The sequence below is a fragment of the Schistocerca nitens genome, chromosome 4 (genome assembly GCF_023898315.1).
Source record: "Schistocerca nitens isolate TAMUIC-IGC-003100 chromosome 4, iqSchNite1.1, whole genome shotgun sequence".
NCBI classification, from domain to species: Eukaryota; Metazoa; Arthropoda; class Insecta; order Orthoptera; family Acrididae; genus Schistocerca; species Schistocerca nitens.
In genome coordinates this window covers 864,495,204-864,511,611 of record NC_064617.1, presented here as the reverse complement: position 1 = coordinate 864,511,611, position 16,408 = coordinate 864,495,204, and the positions used below count along the sequence as shown (strand labels likewise).

Here is a 16,408-nt window from a genome sequence, read left to right as displayed (position 1 = left end):
GGGAGTACTCTCCGGCGGACAGACAGAGACTAAACTGCCAGCAGGTACTGCTTCGGGAGATTGAGGGGCAGGGTGGTGGTGGTGGTGGTGGGGGGGGGGGGGGGGGACATGGGCGGTTACTTTGACAGAGGGCGAAACACAACGAGGGTGGGAGACAAGACTGAAGGAGGTGATAGGGCAGAAGGAGTAGAAACTGTTGGTTGGAAGGTGTGGGGACAGTATGTTACCTTAGGTTGAGGCTGGGATAATTATGGGAGCAGAGAATGTGTTGTAAGGATAGCTCCCATTTGGGTAGTTCAGAAAAGGTGGTGGCTAAGGAGAGGATGCAAATTACTCATGTAGTGAAGCAGCCATTGAAATAAAATATGATATGTGTAGCTGGATGTTGTGCCGCTAGGTGGTCTGTTTTGGTTTTGGCCAAAGTTTAGCGGTTGCTGTTCTTCCTAGTGGACAGCTGGTTAGTAGATATACCAATATAAAAAATCTGTTCAATGATTGCAGCAGAGCTGATATGTGACCTGACTGATTTCACAGGTGGCCCGGCCTCTGATACGGTAGGTTAAGCATGTGACAAGTGTGGAGTGGATGGATTGGGCAGGTCTTGCACTTTGATCTTCCACAGGGCTCTGATCCTTGTGGCAAGGGGTTGGGACTGGGAGTGGCATGGGGATGGGCTAAAATGTTGTGGAGGTTGGGTAGGCAACAGAACATCACTTTGGGAGGGTTGGGAAGGATCTTGGGTAGGATGTCCATAATTTCAGGGCATGATGATAGATAATCAAAGCCCTGCTGAAGGATGTGGCTCTCCTTTGTGGTTGGCTCTTGGGGGTATTGGTAGGATTGTTTGTGTGATGGGAAGTGGCACGAGAGATCTGTTTGCAGGTTTGTCTGGGGTAGTGCTTGTCTGTGAATGCCTTGGTGAGACCCTCAGCATACTAGGCAAGGCAGTTCTTGTCACAGCAGATATGCTGTTCAGTGTGGCAAAGAACAAAGTAGACCACCCTGTGGCACAACATGTAGCTGAACATTACATGCTTGATTTTAATGGCTGCCTCACTACCCGAGCCATCTTGATGGTCATCTCCACTGCCATTTTTTCCAAACTGTCCAGATGGGAGTTATCCTTAAAACACATTCTCCACCCTTGTAACTATCCTAGCCTCAACCTACAGTAGTGTACTCCCTACACTCTCCACCCAAAACTTTCCACCCCTCTGTCCTATCACTCTCCTCCCCTTTCTTGTCTCCCACCATCTTTGTGTGCCGCCTTCTGCCAATATGGCCTCCCATCTTTCCCTCTTCCTCTCCTTTTTTCCCCATCTTCCTGCCCCACAACTTCCTGATGCTGTGCTTGTTGGCAGTCTAGTCACTGCACACTCCACTAGACAGCATTCCTCTCCCCCTTCCTGTACACTACTGTCCCTTCCTCTTCCCCACACCCTCCATATTGCTGCTCCTATTCCACGTGACAGTCTGGTCCAAGCTGCTTGAGCTGGTGGTCATGTGTGCTTGCTTGTGTGAATGAATGGTGTGTGTTTCTCTTTTTCTGAGGAATCTTATGTGTAAGTGCCTTTTAATTGTGCCTGTCATCTTTATGGTAAGTACAATCTATCTTTTTCCTACATTGCTGATATTCCAACCTGGAATTTCCATAGTAAGATCTCAGTATTAACTAAACATTTTACATATGATTTCTCTCTTGGTAACAGATTTACTATTGTGTTTACATGTAAAATAAAGCAGGCTGTATTCCTTAAAATTAAGCTCACTTTTTATGTATGTAATGTGAATTTTATAATATCGAACATGTGTGTACGAAGTTGAATTATTGTTGCTCTCTTGTAGGTTCAGCATGTTGGGTGCTAAATTGAATAAGCATGTTGAATTTCCTCAGCGGTTGGATCTCACCAGGTACCTCTGTCCACAGTCACAGTACCGTGGAGGACAGCCTTTGACTTACAGATTGACATCACTTGTTCTCCACATGGGCTCATCTGTAAACTGTGGTCACTACACAGCTGTTGCCCAGACATCCACTGGTCACTGGTATCAATTTGATGACAGCTCAGTAAGTGAAACAGTTGCACTGACATTTGTAATGAATAGAATAATCCCCTATCAGTCAGTAACCAACTACATGTAGAACAGACTTAAGTTTACAAGTGGGTAATAGGTAAACACATGTAGACACTAATAAATTGTCCCTGTCTGGTCATCTTTGTCCCTTTACTTTACTAATTCCTTTTATTGTATTTTTCAACCTCAGCTCGCACAAATAGTAGCTGGTAACTGATTCTGATTTCCTGGAAAATTGTCATATCTGTTTAAAGAGAGAGGAAAATACAGTAAAATACTAGGTAACTAAATTAGAAAACCAAACTAACTGCCATACACTACTACTGAACTTTAATGTTACCCATTGTTCCCAAGAAGATGCAGCTGATTGTGATATTATTTGTATTACCTGAGGGTGAAAAATACAATTGAATTTCTTATTGTGGATGGTTACTGTATTCCCCAAAGGCAACATGCGTAGTCTGTGTAAATATTTCTGAGCCGTTTCTCTGAAAATATTTTAGGAGTAAAGGGGACCACTCACCAAATAGCAGAAGTATTGGCAGTTATTTTTCATTGTGCCTGAACTTTCCTACAGATATAGTATGAGTCTGCAAAACTGTGGCCTAGTATTTTAGATATGTACGATGATCCTAAGCTGATTTTGTGTGTATTTTGTGATGATGCACTATGGCAATATTGGGACAGGTTATAAAACATGTATGCCTTGTCATATTTTAAGTGCATGTTTTCACATCCATGAAACTAGTAATTTTTCATTATGACATATTTTATTGTTTTAAGATGTATTCTGTTCTCTCGTTTTATTTAATTTCTTCTGTTTTGCTGCTTATCGGAATATGGTCTTGCTGACCAAAACCGGTAGTCGAAGGACCAAAAGTTTTGCCATCATTGGCGGAAATAAAAGAAATTTGTTCTCCACTTCCTGGATCACTGTTTTAATCTGCAGCCATATATATGAGTGGCTATAATTAAACTTTCCCTATTTAACACATTATAACACGAACCTAATTACCGTATGAGTACCAAACTTGGTAGCATTAATGTCCAGAGTATGGGGTGCATGATTTCCATGCATCACAGCACCACTGTCCAGCTCCCATCGTGGCCACCAGGTGCTGTGATCAGTCATTGTGAGCCATAGGCTCTCACACATGACAGTTGCAGTGGACTTCTTGACGTGTCAACATGAGCTTGGACTAAAGGAGCAGGGCATTATTGGTGAAGCTCTATTATCAAAAACAGTAATGCTGCAGCTGCACTTAGAGAATATTGCCGGCTGAAAGTATTACGGAAGTGTCGTCTTTCTCCACCTGTTGTGCGGATCATGATGAAGAAGAAGAAGAAGTTTGAATCAACTGGAGAACTGGTTGTTGCTCAGGGAAGAGTCTGACAACCAGTTGCACCACAGGCGCACTATTCCTAATCGTCAGGCAGTGCTCATGCTGTGTCACGACAGATATGAACTTGAAATCAAGTGTTATAGTTTACTTAGCAAATAAGTTATAAATTAATGTACGGCATATTCAAAGATTGACAAAAACATTTCTTGTGTGTTCCCGAGACGAGATACGGACGGAAATGATATTATTTATTATGCTATGGGCATATTATTCGATAATTTTAACTTGAAAGTAACGCATCTCAACCTATATTAAATATAGGTTATGATCAGTAGTTCTGTATTTAGGCTGACTGCGTCGGAACTGTAAAAGTCAAAACATCAGGCAAGGAATGACTTTGTGGCTCTTATATGCGTTTCAGAATATATCCAGCATCAGATATCTACAAAAAATATCTGATACAAAAGTAATTAAAAAATCTTAGTGATGGATGGCTATAGCATTCCACTTTGATTGAAACAATGTGGCACAGACTACAACAGACATACCTATTAGCGATTGCTGCAAGTAGGTATGGCGCTTCAGGCTGTATGTGAAACCAAACATTCGCAGATTAGAGACACAGTTCTGGAGAGTGCAGACCAAGAAGACATTTATGCCACCAGATGGCATTACGAAAAATGTAGTGGCGCCAGGGCGCATCACGCGTCTACTGCCATGCATTTATTATCCGTGTGTATGATGACCGTGGACAAGCTTATTATAAAAGAATATTTCCTGTATACAAATGGCAATGATTTTACACTGACAGAAGGTTACACATAATATTTGTTAAATTCGGGATCATTACATGGCGTGACACACCGTTACCGCTACAATCATAATAATTGTGCGATCTGACAAGCGATATAAAGAACATCCCATGGTCCACTGTACAGAAAATGCTTCGTGCCATTCTCAAATGGTATCTGTACAAGATCCGTATCGTACAGCAGCTTGCACCACAGGATGCACAGCGATGTGCTGACTTCACTCGCGAGGATTAAAGTTGATGAGGGCTGGCCCTGGACCATTCAATGGACAGACTGACCTCATTTTTCTCTGACGGGTGAGGTGAACACACAAAATTGCCGAGTTGGGGTATCTTCACTTCCGGTCACTGTGCATGAAGTTCCTCTGTGTGGTGAATGTGTCACTGTATGGTGTGGCTTAGAGGCTACATTCATCATTGATCCATTCTGTTTTGAACAGGCTGGCACTGGAGGACCAAAGACATGCAGTGTGACTGGCCAGCGTTACTGATATATGCTTTGCCAGCAGGTGATGCACATCGCTCATAAAGTTGACTTGCTTCTCCAAAACACATTTGGGAACGATCGAATCATCAGCCGATAGTTTCCAAATGATTGGCTGACACGGTAACCCGATCTCAGGCTTTATGATTTCTGGTTGTGGGGCAACCTGAAGGGCAGAGTTTACCAGGGGAACATTCACACATGCTGATCTGAAGCGTAGCATATCAAGAGAGGTAGCCAAGCATACCTATGGACATGCATCGTTCTGCTGTGCTGCGTTTCAGACTCTTCTGAACATTGATGGGCATCATATGAGCCCCATTTGTAGCAATAACGGTACTGTAGCAGCACATTAAAAGTGTTTCAATTGAATTGATTCCACAGTATTTCTTGACATTAATGCTACCAGTTTTAGGACTCGTACGGTAGTTAGTTTTCATGTTATAACGTGTTAAAAGGGAAAGCTTAATTACAACCACCCTGTATATCAACTGTCATTCATATGAAATTACAAAATGAATCTTGGTCTTAAAATCAGTTTGATGAAGTACGTTACTTCAGAGTGATGGCAGTCAGTGCAACATCGAGAATATGGATACTATGCATACCCAAACTGACATTAGGCCCTATAACTGCATTCCATTTAAAACTGAAAAAGGTATGAACATTCAGTTGAGTTAACAAATAACTTTTACTAGTACGTGCGTCAGATAATTGTACAGCATTATTCGACAATTGCAGAATCTAATTCGTGATTGCCTCTACTTTTGTTTGACAAGCATTAACAGATTCAACACAGCTATTTTATGCACATCCATTTTTGTAAAGAAACTGTGCAATTTATGCACCATGTGCCCCAGACTGCTACTGGAGAGTGCTGAGGAGCATGTTCTGTGCGATGAAGCAGGTTGATGCAGAGCGTGCAGCAACCATGATGCATTTGCTTCATGATGAGAAACATATACCTTGTGAGAATGACTTCAATCTCTAAAGTTAAATGCCAGGGTGATGGTCCCTTTAAAAAGGATCCTAGCAATTTCCCTCCCCATACTTGCCTACCACAGTACATGCTGTGTATTTAACTTGGTGTTGGTTGGATGTTGCACCACAATATTCCTTTCTTAACCCTTTCCCTAATTCTTTCCAAATATTTTTTTGCTTTTATGATATCAATTGAAGCTTTTTGATTCAGTTTGTGTATGTGAGTAAGGTGTGACGATAAACTTGTGTAAGAAATGCCAAAGTCCGCTTTTGGAAGATAGAAGGAAGAGAACCATCTTGATGAATAAAATTCTTCTGGGTTTTGTACTGCGTCATTGTGTAAAGTTCAATAATTATAAACTGTAAAACCAACGTTCCATCCGAATTACAGTGGTCTTGTTCTGTAATTGTATTAAACAGATAATTTTAGCAGTAATGCAGCTTCTGAACTATTTAGATTGGAGCTGGAAAACTGAAATTATTACATATGTTTAACTGCTCCACTTCATATAACAGAAATGGTGCTTAGAAAAGTTATTTTCTTGGTCGGTACATTTAATTGCTGTAGTGTTAAGAATATGTGTAGAGTCCTTAATCTGGCCCTGTCAAAGAAATCAAAAAATGGCTATAAAATACTTAGAAGTTGATTACTAGATGTACACCATTTTTATTATGATTATGATGTTGATTATTAATGACATTATTTTTATTTATTTCAGGTAAGACCTATATCACTAAATTCAGTTCTTGATATGAATGCATACATAATCATCTATGAAATGGATAAATCTGAAGCAAATATACCTCAGACACAGCCTGCAGTGTCTACAAAACCTGCAACAGTTACTTCTGTGACATCACAAAACACTCTTACAAATGGAAGTACAGGTCAGTAGATAAGCTCTGTATTTGTACACTGTGCAATCAATTGCTTTGAGAAGTCACATAATCCGTTCTCATTGCTGCATTAAATTACTAAAACTGTAAAAATGTAAACACAGTTTATAAATTGATAAGTTTGACCTTGAAAGTGCAATGAACAAAATACTACATTTTCATGTAGTAGCAACTTAAACTATTACATGAATCTGGTTTCAATAAGGACAAGTTCTATGTAGCCATTTCTGAGTTTGTCACTGATCACATTGAATGTAAGGGATTTCACAGTCAGCTGAACTGTTCTTATAAATACGAGGGCCGTTCAGAAAGTAACCTCCGGTTGATTTAAAAAAATACACCCAACTTAAATAAAAATATTTTAATATATACATCTTACAGCTACATCTTTGCACTATTTTTCTACATAGTCTCCATAGCGATTGAGGCACTTATCGTAGTATCTCTTCACAAGCTTTGAAATTCCTTCTGCATAAAAATCACCTGCTTGTGCCTGGAGCCAGCCTGTGACCGCATCTTTGAGCTCTTCGTCGTCATCAAACCGCTGTGACCCGAGCCATTTCTTCAAATGCATGAAGAGGTGATAATCACTTGGCGCCAGGTCTGGGCTGTAAGGTGGATGGCTGATAACGTCCCACTTGAAGGACTCAAGAAGGGCCGTTGTTCTGCGAGCAGAGTGAGGACGGGCGTTATCGTGCAAAAAAACGATACCGGAAGTCAGCATACCACGGCGTTTGTTCTGTATAGCCCGTCGTAACTTTTTTATTGTTTCACAGTACACGTCTTGATTAATGGTCGTACCACGTTCCATGAATTCAACCAACAACACCCCTTTGGCATCCCAAAACACCGTTGCCATCAGTTTTCTGGCAGAAAAATCTTGCGAGGCTTTTCTTGGTTTGGTAGGCGAATTTGAATGTGCCCACATCTTTGATTGTTCTTTTGTCTCAGGGTTCACGTACTTAATCCAGGTTTCGTCACCGGTCACGATTCTGTTTAACAATGGTTCTCCTTCGTCCTCATAACGTGACAGAAAGTCTAATGCAGAGGCCATTCTTTGAGTTTTGTGGTGGTCGGTAAGAATTTTAGGCACCCATCGTGCACAGAACTTACGGTAACCCAATCTTGCTGTCACTATCTCGTACAAGAGAGCCTTAGAAATCTGTGGAAAACCAGTAGACAACTCCGACATTGAGAAACGTCGATTTTCACGAACTTTTGCATCAACTGTCTGAACGAGTTCGTCAGTCACCAATGATGGTCTACCACTCCTCTCTTCATCATGAACGTTTTCTCGTCCACTTTTAAATAAACGTACCCATTCACGGACAACTCCTTCACTCATAACTCTTGGTCCGTACACGGCACAAAGCTCACGATGAATAGCTGCTGCAGAATATCCTTTGGCTGTAAAAAACCTTATGACAGCATGCACTTCACATTTGGCGGGGTTTTCTATTGCAGCACACATTTCAAACTGCCACAAAAACTAAACTAGCGCAGGTACGACGTTCACTCGACCACGGCTTGATGCCAACTGACCTGTTGAGTGCGTGAACGCACAGATGGCGTCGCTACTCCCCCCACAACCCGCACTGTGACCAATCGGAGGTTACTTTCTGAACCGCCCTCGTATTACACACATTTTTTAACTAAGAAGCTTATATTTCTTTTACAGTTTGAGAAATTATAAATTTTAAGCATTTGGCTGTCCATACAGTTTGTCAGCAATCTAAGTGGTCAGATAACATTGCACATATTAATTCAATTTTTTAAAAAGTGGCTGCTTTATAAATGTGGCAATAAAACTTCTCCCCTTGAGGAATGTTAATGTGTGACACCATCGAAAATTAATCTATAGTAACTTCCACCAGGGATAAGTGCAGATTTTTTGACTCTGCACCTTTTCTTGCTTAACAGATTATTGGCTGTGTATTTTTCATTATACTATGTCATAAATTATGAAACCTGATCAAATTACACTTTGCCAGTGTGAAACAACAAAAGCTAAAATGGCATAAGAAAATAGTATACATTTCATTATACGGGGTGTTCAAAAAGTTTCTCCGCACTGCCGTATGATTGTTTGCCGCATGTGCCATATGCCGCAGTGAATATACCGAAATGAAACACTCTGCAGTATCATTGTGCGTTTATTGTTTCATTGAAAAATATGGGACCCACAATCCAACATCTAGAAATTGCAATCCAAACTCCTATTTTCACAGAATGAAGTTGTTCCTCATGAATACAAAATGGATGTGCAGTACTCCACATACGTGAATTTTGCGAGTTCATGTACCCAGATAAATGAAACCATGCCTCATCAGTGAAAAACGTTTCATTAAGAATATCCCTTCCATTTTGTTGAACGAAATTTTTGAACGATTGACAATAATGCAGTTTCTTGCCATGATCAGTATTTTTCAGTTCGTGCACAACTGTCACTTTGTATGGGAAAAGTTCTAATTTTTTCCTTACAGCTGTGTGACACTAACATCTATTTCCTGGGCAAGTTTTCTTACTGACTTGGTTGGACTCGTGGGCATTTTATCAGAAATATCGCATAGTTTATCCTCAGACAAAACTCTAGGATGACCACTGCTCGGTGCATATGTCACTGAACCTGTACTTCGAAATTTGTTAATCAAATCTTGCACTGTATCACAATGTGGGAATGTTGTCTTCAGCAAAACTGAATTAAATGTTTGACGAACTGAAACTGTGTATTTACTGCCAGCTTTGAACACTTGTTCGACTAAAAACTCATGTTCTTCAATGGTTAGCATTTTAACACAGACAAAAACAAAACAAACAAATAAAAGAACTGAACTTAAACATTCATGTCAACACGTAACGACACCCACCAATGATACTACTGATGCTGGCTGAGATAAATGAAACAATGGAATGTTGGGAGAGCCCACTTGAAGGAAAGTAACCCAGGCAGGTGAACAGTCATATGGCACACACGGCTAACAATCATACGGCACTGTGGAGAGACTTTTTGAACACCCCGTATATCTTACTTTTGTTGTTTGTACTGATTAGGCAAAACATATACCAAGTACTCTTTCCATTTTTTAGGCTACAAGACAAACTTACAACGGCTCGTTAGCCCTGCAATGATTCCTACAAGTGTAAAGGCAGCATCTCAGACTAATGGCCTGTTAAATAACCACAAGCCAGCGGCCCCTGTTACAAGCAAACTGTCCCCTGTTAAAAGCCCTGTGAAAGTCACAAAAACGGAAGCCCCCATTGCCATAAATAATGTATCTAGTCCAGCTCCATCATCCTTGAAAGAAAGGTATGTATCCAGAAATAATCACTCAATTGGCAATACATTTTGTTTCATTTGTAAACAAGTATTCATTACTTGTGTGTCGTTTTTAGTAAATGTGGAAATTAACTGCGTAAATAGATGTAGTTTTCATTTCACAACAGAGTTTTGTCAAGAGAACAAAACTTATATAGTGTATGCTTACAACATCAACTACTTTTAGCTTTCCTTTCTATTGTGTATTGTTCATGCTGGAGTCTATTTGATTTTTTCTTTTTAATAGTTATTTAATGTTCATCATAGTTATATTTAGGTAGAGTGGTTTGCATATGCCGCTTATCATCATGGAAGTCTTTGAAACAAGATCACTAAATCTTTTTTCCTTAATGTCATTGTCTGTATTCTGCATTTGAATCAAGCGTTACAATTTATGTTCCTTTTTCGTTTTTTGTAATGCATAAAAGAAATAATTAGTAGGCAACACACAGCTTTGTGAAATACAATGGCCCCTCTTTTTGGAGTATATACATACTCTGACTCAAACCTCACCAAGCACTTCAGTCCCTCTGTAACCGAACACTGCCACATCTGGGGAAAATAGTTAATGAGGCTGTAGCAGCCATCTGATAAGTCAGTGCAGAAGTCTTTGCCTGTACTGAAAATCAATTTGGAGGAGACAAGACAAGTGCAATTGAGAGGACTGCTGTTTCTCAGCAATTATAGTGAAAACTTTTGGGAAGGCATTCACCATGTCTTTTAGAACATACTGTTCCATTAATTTGGGCACTTTCTGACACTAGATTGATAGCCACATCTGTTTAGTGTGTTCGTAGACATGTACCACACTTAACAACTGCTTAGTCAATGACAGGTGGTGATAATTTATTAAAAATAAACATTCACGGTATCCTTTTTGTACAGGGTACACTCGTCACCACTGCCACAGAGCTTGGTTCCATACGATCCCGGTGACTCCACCGGTACAGATTCCGAGCCGGAGGGAGATGGAGCAGCCAGAGACTCCAGCTCCGGTGGTCCTGGTGATGACAGTTCGGTCCCCAGCCCCCCCTCCAACAGCCCGACACCACCCCCGCCCCCTGTCACAATCGCGACTTCCACCCCTACACCCGCTCCCAGCCCCAGACGTACGTTACAAATCCCCCGCGCAGGTTGGCAAGTGACGGAGCAGGGCATCTGCACGAAGCCCCCTCCACCCCCTGCCACATCTGCTCCCATAGCAGCTGCAACCACAACGTGGTGCGTGTCATCTCTTTCCTCTGCCAAGGACTCGACTCCGGGGCCACCGCAGCAGCCCCAGCGGCCTGTATCTGTGCCTACTCAGTAAGTACTTCAAATATTCTATCTTCAATGATTTTCCATTGATAGTATTGAATTATGGAAGTTATTGGAGTGCAGTTCTATTGTTGGATTGGTATTGTATCAAAAGAAAAAATAACTGAGGAAACTGTAAATTGTTAGGAGACAGAATGACTGGTCAGTGCTTACTTAAGGAGGTGAAAGAGTACCTATACCTAGCCTTTAGAACATCTAGCTCCTATCTGTGGAAGGAAAGGATCCTAGGTTGAGGAAGGTTGGAAAGGGGGAACAAGTAATTCAGACCTCAGATTGACAGGAAGTCACCTGTTGTGAGGATGTGGGGAGATAAAGAAGAAGGAGAAAGTGTCAGGAGTATATTATTGGATGTCTGTCATGCAATACAAAACATGTCAGTAGTCAGACCCCATTTTCGAAAAGCTTTTGTCTTGAACTTCTACCTATGGTCCTTGTTACTCTGAGGCAAGAGAGGTATGGCCATGCATTGTAGTTCACCTACCCCATACAATACACAGCATATGTACGAAGCCGAGAAGTCGGTCCATAAGAGACTCTTCACTCACCAAAAGCAAGGTTTAAATGGACCCGATTCTGCTTTGCACTGGATCCACAGCAACAGGATATCTGATGCAGCCCTCAATCACCATATGTTTGTGAAAAATGTGCTGTGATTCATTGTATCAACACCTCAAGTTAGTGTTACTGCTCTGGAGAACAGTAGTAAAGAAAAGTTGCTGGATGCGTGAAAGACTGAGCTTTGGTAGATGAAACAGACAATTTGATTGATTGTACCCCCTTCTCTCCTCTGAGACAAATTAACCTAATTTTAGTTCACCTCTTGTTTTGAGGGCTGTGTATTCAGCTGTGCCTTGCACTAAGAAAGGGCAGCTAGTGTCTACAGGATTTTCACGGTGATAAAAAATGCAACACATTTTGAGAGAGTTTCTATTTTTGTTTTGGGAGAATAAATATCTTGGGTCGAGGGAATGGAGGTGTTTAACTTTGGCTTGAGATTTGTAGTGTATTTTAGATACAGACTCTGCCACACTCATATATCTGTCAAATTTCTTAAAAGGCTTTGTATTGTTCTTAATTTTTTTGGAATGTGAATATGATATCTTTCCAAGATGCTACGACATATCCCAGCATTTAAGCTTGTTGGATGTGTGAAGTATCCGTAGTATTTTTATATTTTACTTAATAATGATTAATATTTTATTCTTATAATTTACTTTTTGTTTGTTTTCTGTTCTTTGACTACAGTTCTAACTGATAGAAATAGAAGAGGGGGGGGGGAGATAGGGGACTTTGTCAGTGTCAGTACTGTTTATCTTAATGTGTGAAACAATGTGAATAAAATGGTTATATGTGATATGAAATTTTTACGTTTTCAGAGAGACATATTTATTGAATGCAAGTTAAAATCTTGCATAGTAATTGTAATTCTACTTTAAGGAACGCAATAATTTAGTGTCAGATGTCAAATAATTTGTGTAAGCCACAGCCACACACATCAAATAGATTATCTGTAAACACCATCCTGAAGTTATTGCACACGCCACTTATGAAGGATGAATCAGTTGGCATTGTAAACTCTTTGTTAGACTCAGGTGTACCTCCATTTTATGTTCTAACTCATTGACGTTCATACTGGAATTTACGCAACCACGCTCCAAATTGCGTTTGTGTTGCTGCATTCCCCGGCCTCCCTGTGGCCCCCTCCTGGTTGGTGATTAGATCTGTGGTGATGTCCTCAGACTTTGTCTACTCATTTTAGCATGTTTCTGTTAATCATGGTTATACATTTACTTCTTAGACGTACAGGTCTTCTGAAAGACAGGTTACGAAATATTACAAATATTTCCTTCATTGATTTTTGGAGCAGCTAATGACAGACTGTCTGAAAGTGAGGAATTTTAAGTAATTTTCGAAAATATACTCTTAAGTTTATGTATAATAGGTCACTCATAAAGATTTATTGAGTAGTGCATTAGCTACTGCAATCTCCTCTAGTGGAGCAATGAAAATGAAAATAAAAATGTTTTCTAACTTGGTAATTTTGACTAAGCTGTAATCTCCGAACTGGTTTACAGCTGGTTGTACATGGCTCATTATTTTTTAGATATAAAACTTTTCAATTACTTGTAAGTTTCTTTTTGTCTATTCAACCAGAGTGTTTCACAGTGTGACACCGAAGCAGGATGTTCCCTGCCGAAATATGCCAATGATCATGCAGTGGGGTGCCTTAAATCCAACTGTAGTAAAAGCGTTAAATGTAACAACAAAAACAATCAATTTTTGATGATGTAAGCTAATTGGATAGATAAAAAATCTGCTCACCAAGCAGCAGCAGCAGAACATGCGTGTAAAAGGAGGTTATAGTTATAACCATATGTTATGTCTTTGTTCTGCCACAGCTTGGTAAGTAGATTTTTATCTATGTAAAAGTGTCAAATGGATTTTCTTAAATCCTACTTATGTAGGACAAGTAGATGTCCGTGCAACTATACCTTGTATACCAGTCCAAATAAGTGGTTGGCTTATGTAGAAAATAATATACGACGACAATCGTTATATTTGGATGAGGTGGCAGGTGTGTGCGTGCGCGCCCACACACACACACACACACACACACACACACACACACACAGGGAGAGAAAGTGTTTACGAAGGAAGTATTAGGTTCATGAAATTTCAGAGACATTTGTTGAACATGTGGGAAACTCTAAATGTATAATTGTTGTAGGTCAGATCGGCATTGTAATGGCAGTCGGAACAACAACGATGACAGCCCGAGACTGCATCGAGACGAAGTCAGATCCATAGTTGGTAAGGAAGTAGCCAATGGAGATGATAGAGCATCCCCTATTCATCGATCACGAATTCCTCACACTGTTGTCGTTCGGATGCCAAGAGATGAACGATCTGATGGTGATAGCAGGCCAAGTAACAGTGGAAAAGGACCAAGTCAGATGTGGGATGGTGCTGCCAGAACAGAAATCACTGGCAAACTGAAGCACTTGTCACACCAAGGCTATGCAGGAGCACAAGGTAAGCTTTTTTTTCCATGTTACGTGTATAAAATTGCATTTAGTTGTATGAAACGTGGCTTGAATGAGCACAAGAGATGGTATGAGCTGAAACAGGTTCTGGCGCCTGATTCAAACTACTGGGATTTGATGAGGGAGGAGGCTGAGCAGATTAGAATATTTTCAACATCTTTCATGGAGGCTATGCACTAAGCAGTGGGTGAAATCAGTCAGTTGGCGCCAAGAGACTGTACAGGAATACAGTAAAACCCTGAATTAATGAACTTTTTTTTAAGGAAATCCCACTTTTAATGAATGTTTCTGTTATTTCTGGTGAAACTCCTATAAAACCAGTGTTTTTCCGGGTGATAATGCTATAAGACTGGTGGTTTTCCTCCTCACTTTTAACAAATCCCACTATAAGTAGTAATCTTTTAAGGAATAAACATGGAACCATTCTGCAAATTAAAATTCATTTCACATTAAAATCCAGTTTTTATGCAATTCCTAACATGTTACTGAGTTTCCAATTTCTTTCACTTTCACACAGATTGTATTCTTTGTCATGTGACACAGTAAATGATAAATGATTCAGTTGATTGAAACGTACCTAGATCATAGTTAATAACTAGACTTCTCTTTTAGTAATCTGGCAGATATGTTAAACAAATCTGAAATAGATTTCTGCCCTGCCTAATGACTTGGGTCACATAATCTGATGTCAATCTTGGAGTCTACAAAGCTGAAAAGTGTAATTGTTTGTTTATTGAAGTGTTAACCCAAACTCTTTGTCTTTAAATATGTCTGCTTGTGTCTGTATATGTGTGGATGGATTATGTGTGTGTGTGCGAGTGTATACCCGTCCTTTTTTCCCCCTAAGGTAAGTCTTTCCACTCCCGGGATTGGAATGACTCCTTACCCTCTCCCTTAAAACCCACATCCTTTCGTCTTTCCCTCTCCTTCCCTCTTTCCTGATGAGGCAACAGTTTGTTGCGAAAGCTGAATTTTGTGTGTATGTTTGTGTTTGTTTGTTTGTCTGTCGACCTGCCAGCACTTTCATTTGGTAAGTCACATCATCTTTGTTTTTAGATATGTTAAACTTATCAGTTTTACTTTTGTCAAGTTATGGCGTGCCAGCATATAGAGATTACAGTTCAGCGAAAGCTGACTATCATCTACGATTTTTGTGATAATTATAATGTAAAACCTTCCAACAAGTCAAAGAAATAAGATCTAGCACCATCTAGGGGTGTGGCACACACAAAAATAAGAAAGTGTTCTTAAATGCCCAAGCCAACAATTTCTGTGGATTTAAGAGGAACAACATTTATATGTCTACATTTGGTAATATGGCAAATATTCCTTTAAAGTGGTTTAAAGGAATAAAAGAAATCAGCATTCCTATCAGCAGAAATATACTGCAAGAGATGGCTTGTGAAATCATCCTGAAGTTCAGTGTTGGAAAATTTAATTGCATTGCTTGGCATGGCTGGTGAGATCATTTTAAATAAGTCATAATCTGTCATTTCAAAAAGTGTAAGTTGAGAAAGTGAGGTGGTCATAGAAAGAATAAACTATATGTAAGAACATTACATTGCCACAACTGATACAGGGCCTCCCGATCAGCCCACTACTGCGGCCTAAAGTGCCACTGCATGCACTGAGTTTGACCCCTCAACTGTGGTTAAGTGGGAAATGGTTCAAAGGTGTGGCAGGCAGCAAAGACTTTTGGGGAGGGATGGGGTCGATAGTAAGGCCTTCCCTGTTCGACTGACAGAGCTTTCAGGTGCTATCTGTGACAGAAAAAGATTGTGGGTCAGATGCATTCGCTTGTCCTGTTTCACAAGAAGCCTCAAACATAGGTGCGTAATGGTGCCCCTTACGAATTTGGCTACCAAAGAGAGGCAGAAGTCCAGTAAGCACTCTGTGTACATACCAGTGAGAGTCATCTCACATGTGAAATGGGTCTTCTTGGATGCCATGAAGAGCACAGGGTGCAGCCACTTGCAGATGGTGTCTCATGTTGATACTAATGATGTGTGCCGCTTTGGATTGGAAGAGATTCTCTCTGGTTTCATGGTTTCAGGCAGCTGTCTGATGTGGTGGTGACTGCCAGTCTTGGTCACAAGCTGAAGACAGAGCTCATGATCTCTAGCATCATTGACAAGATTG

At 40.3% G+C, this 16,408-nt stretch overlaps 1 protein-coding gene across 3 annotated transcripts in view; it reads left to right on the top strand.

The window, feature by feature from the left end:
* Positions 1-16,408, top strand: part of LOC126253327 (ubiquitin carboxyl-terminal hydrolase 36) — a 46,209-nt gene that overhangs the window by 17,811 nt on the left and 11,990 nt on the right. For 2 of the 3 annotated variants that reach the window (XM_049954591.1, XM_049954592.1), the window contains exons 9-13: positions 1,846-2,068; positions 6,415-6,583; positions 9,680-9,899; positions 10,794-11,213; positions 13,954-14,258. In XM_049954591.1, coding sequence (XP_049810548.1) covers positions 1,846-2,068; positions 6,415-6,583; positions 9,680-9,899; positions 10,794-11,213; positions 13,954-14,258 — 1,337 coding nt within the window. The remainder of the gene's footprint in view (positions 1-1,845; positions 2,069-6,414; positions 6,584-9,679; positions 9,900-10,793; positions 11,214-13,953; positions 14,259-16,408) is intronic. The other variant, XM_049954593.1, reaches the window with a different exon arrangement.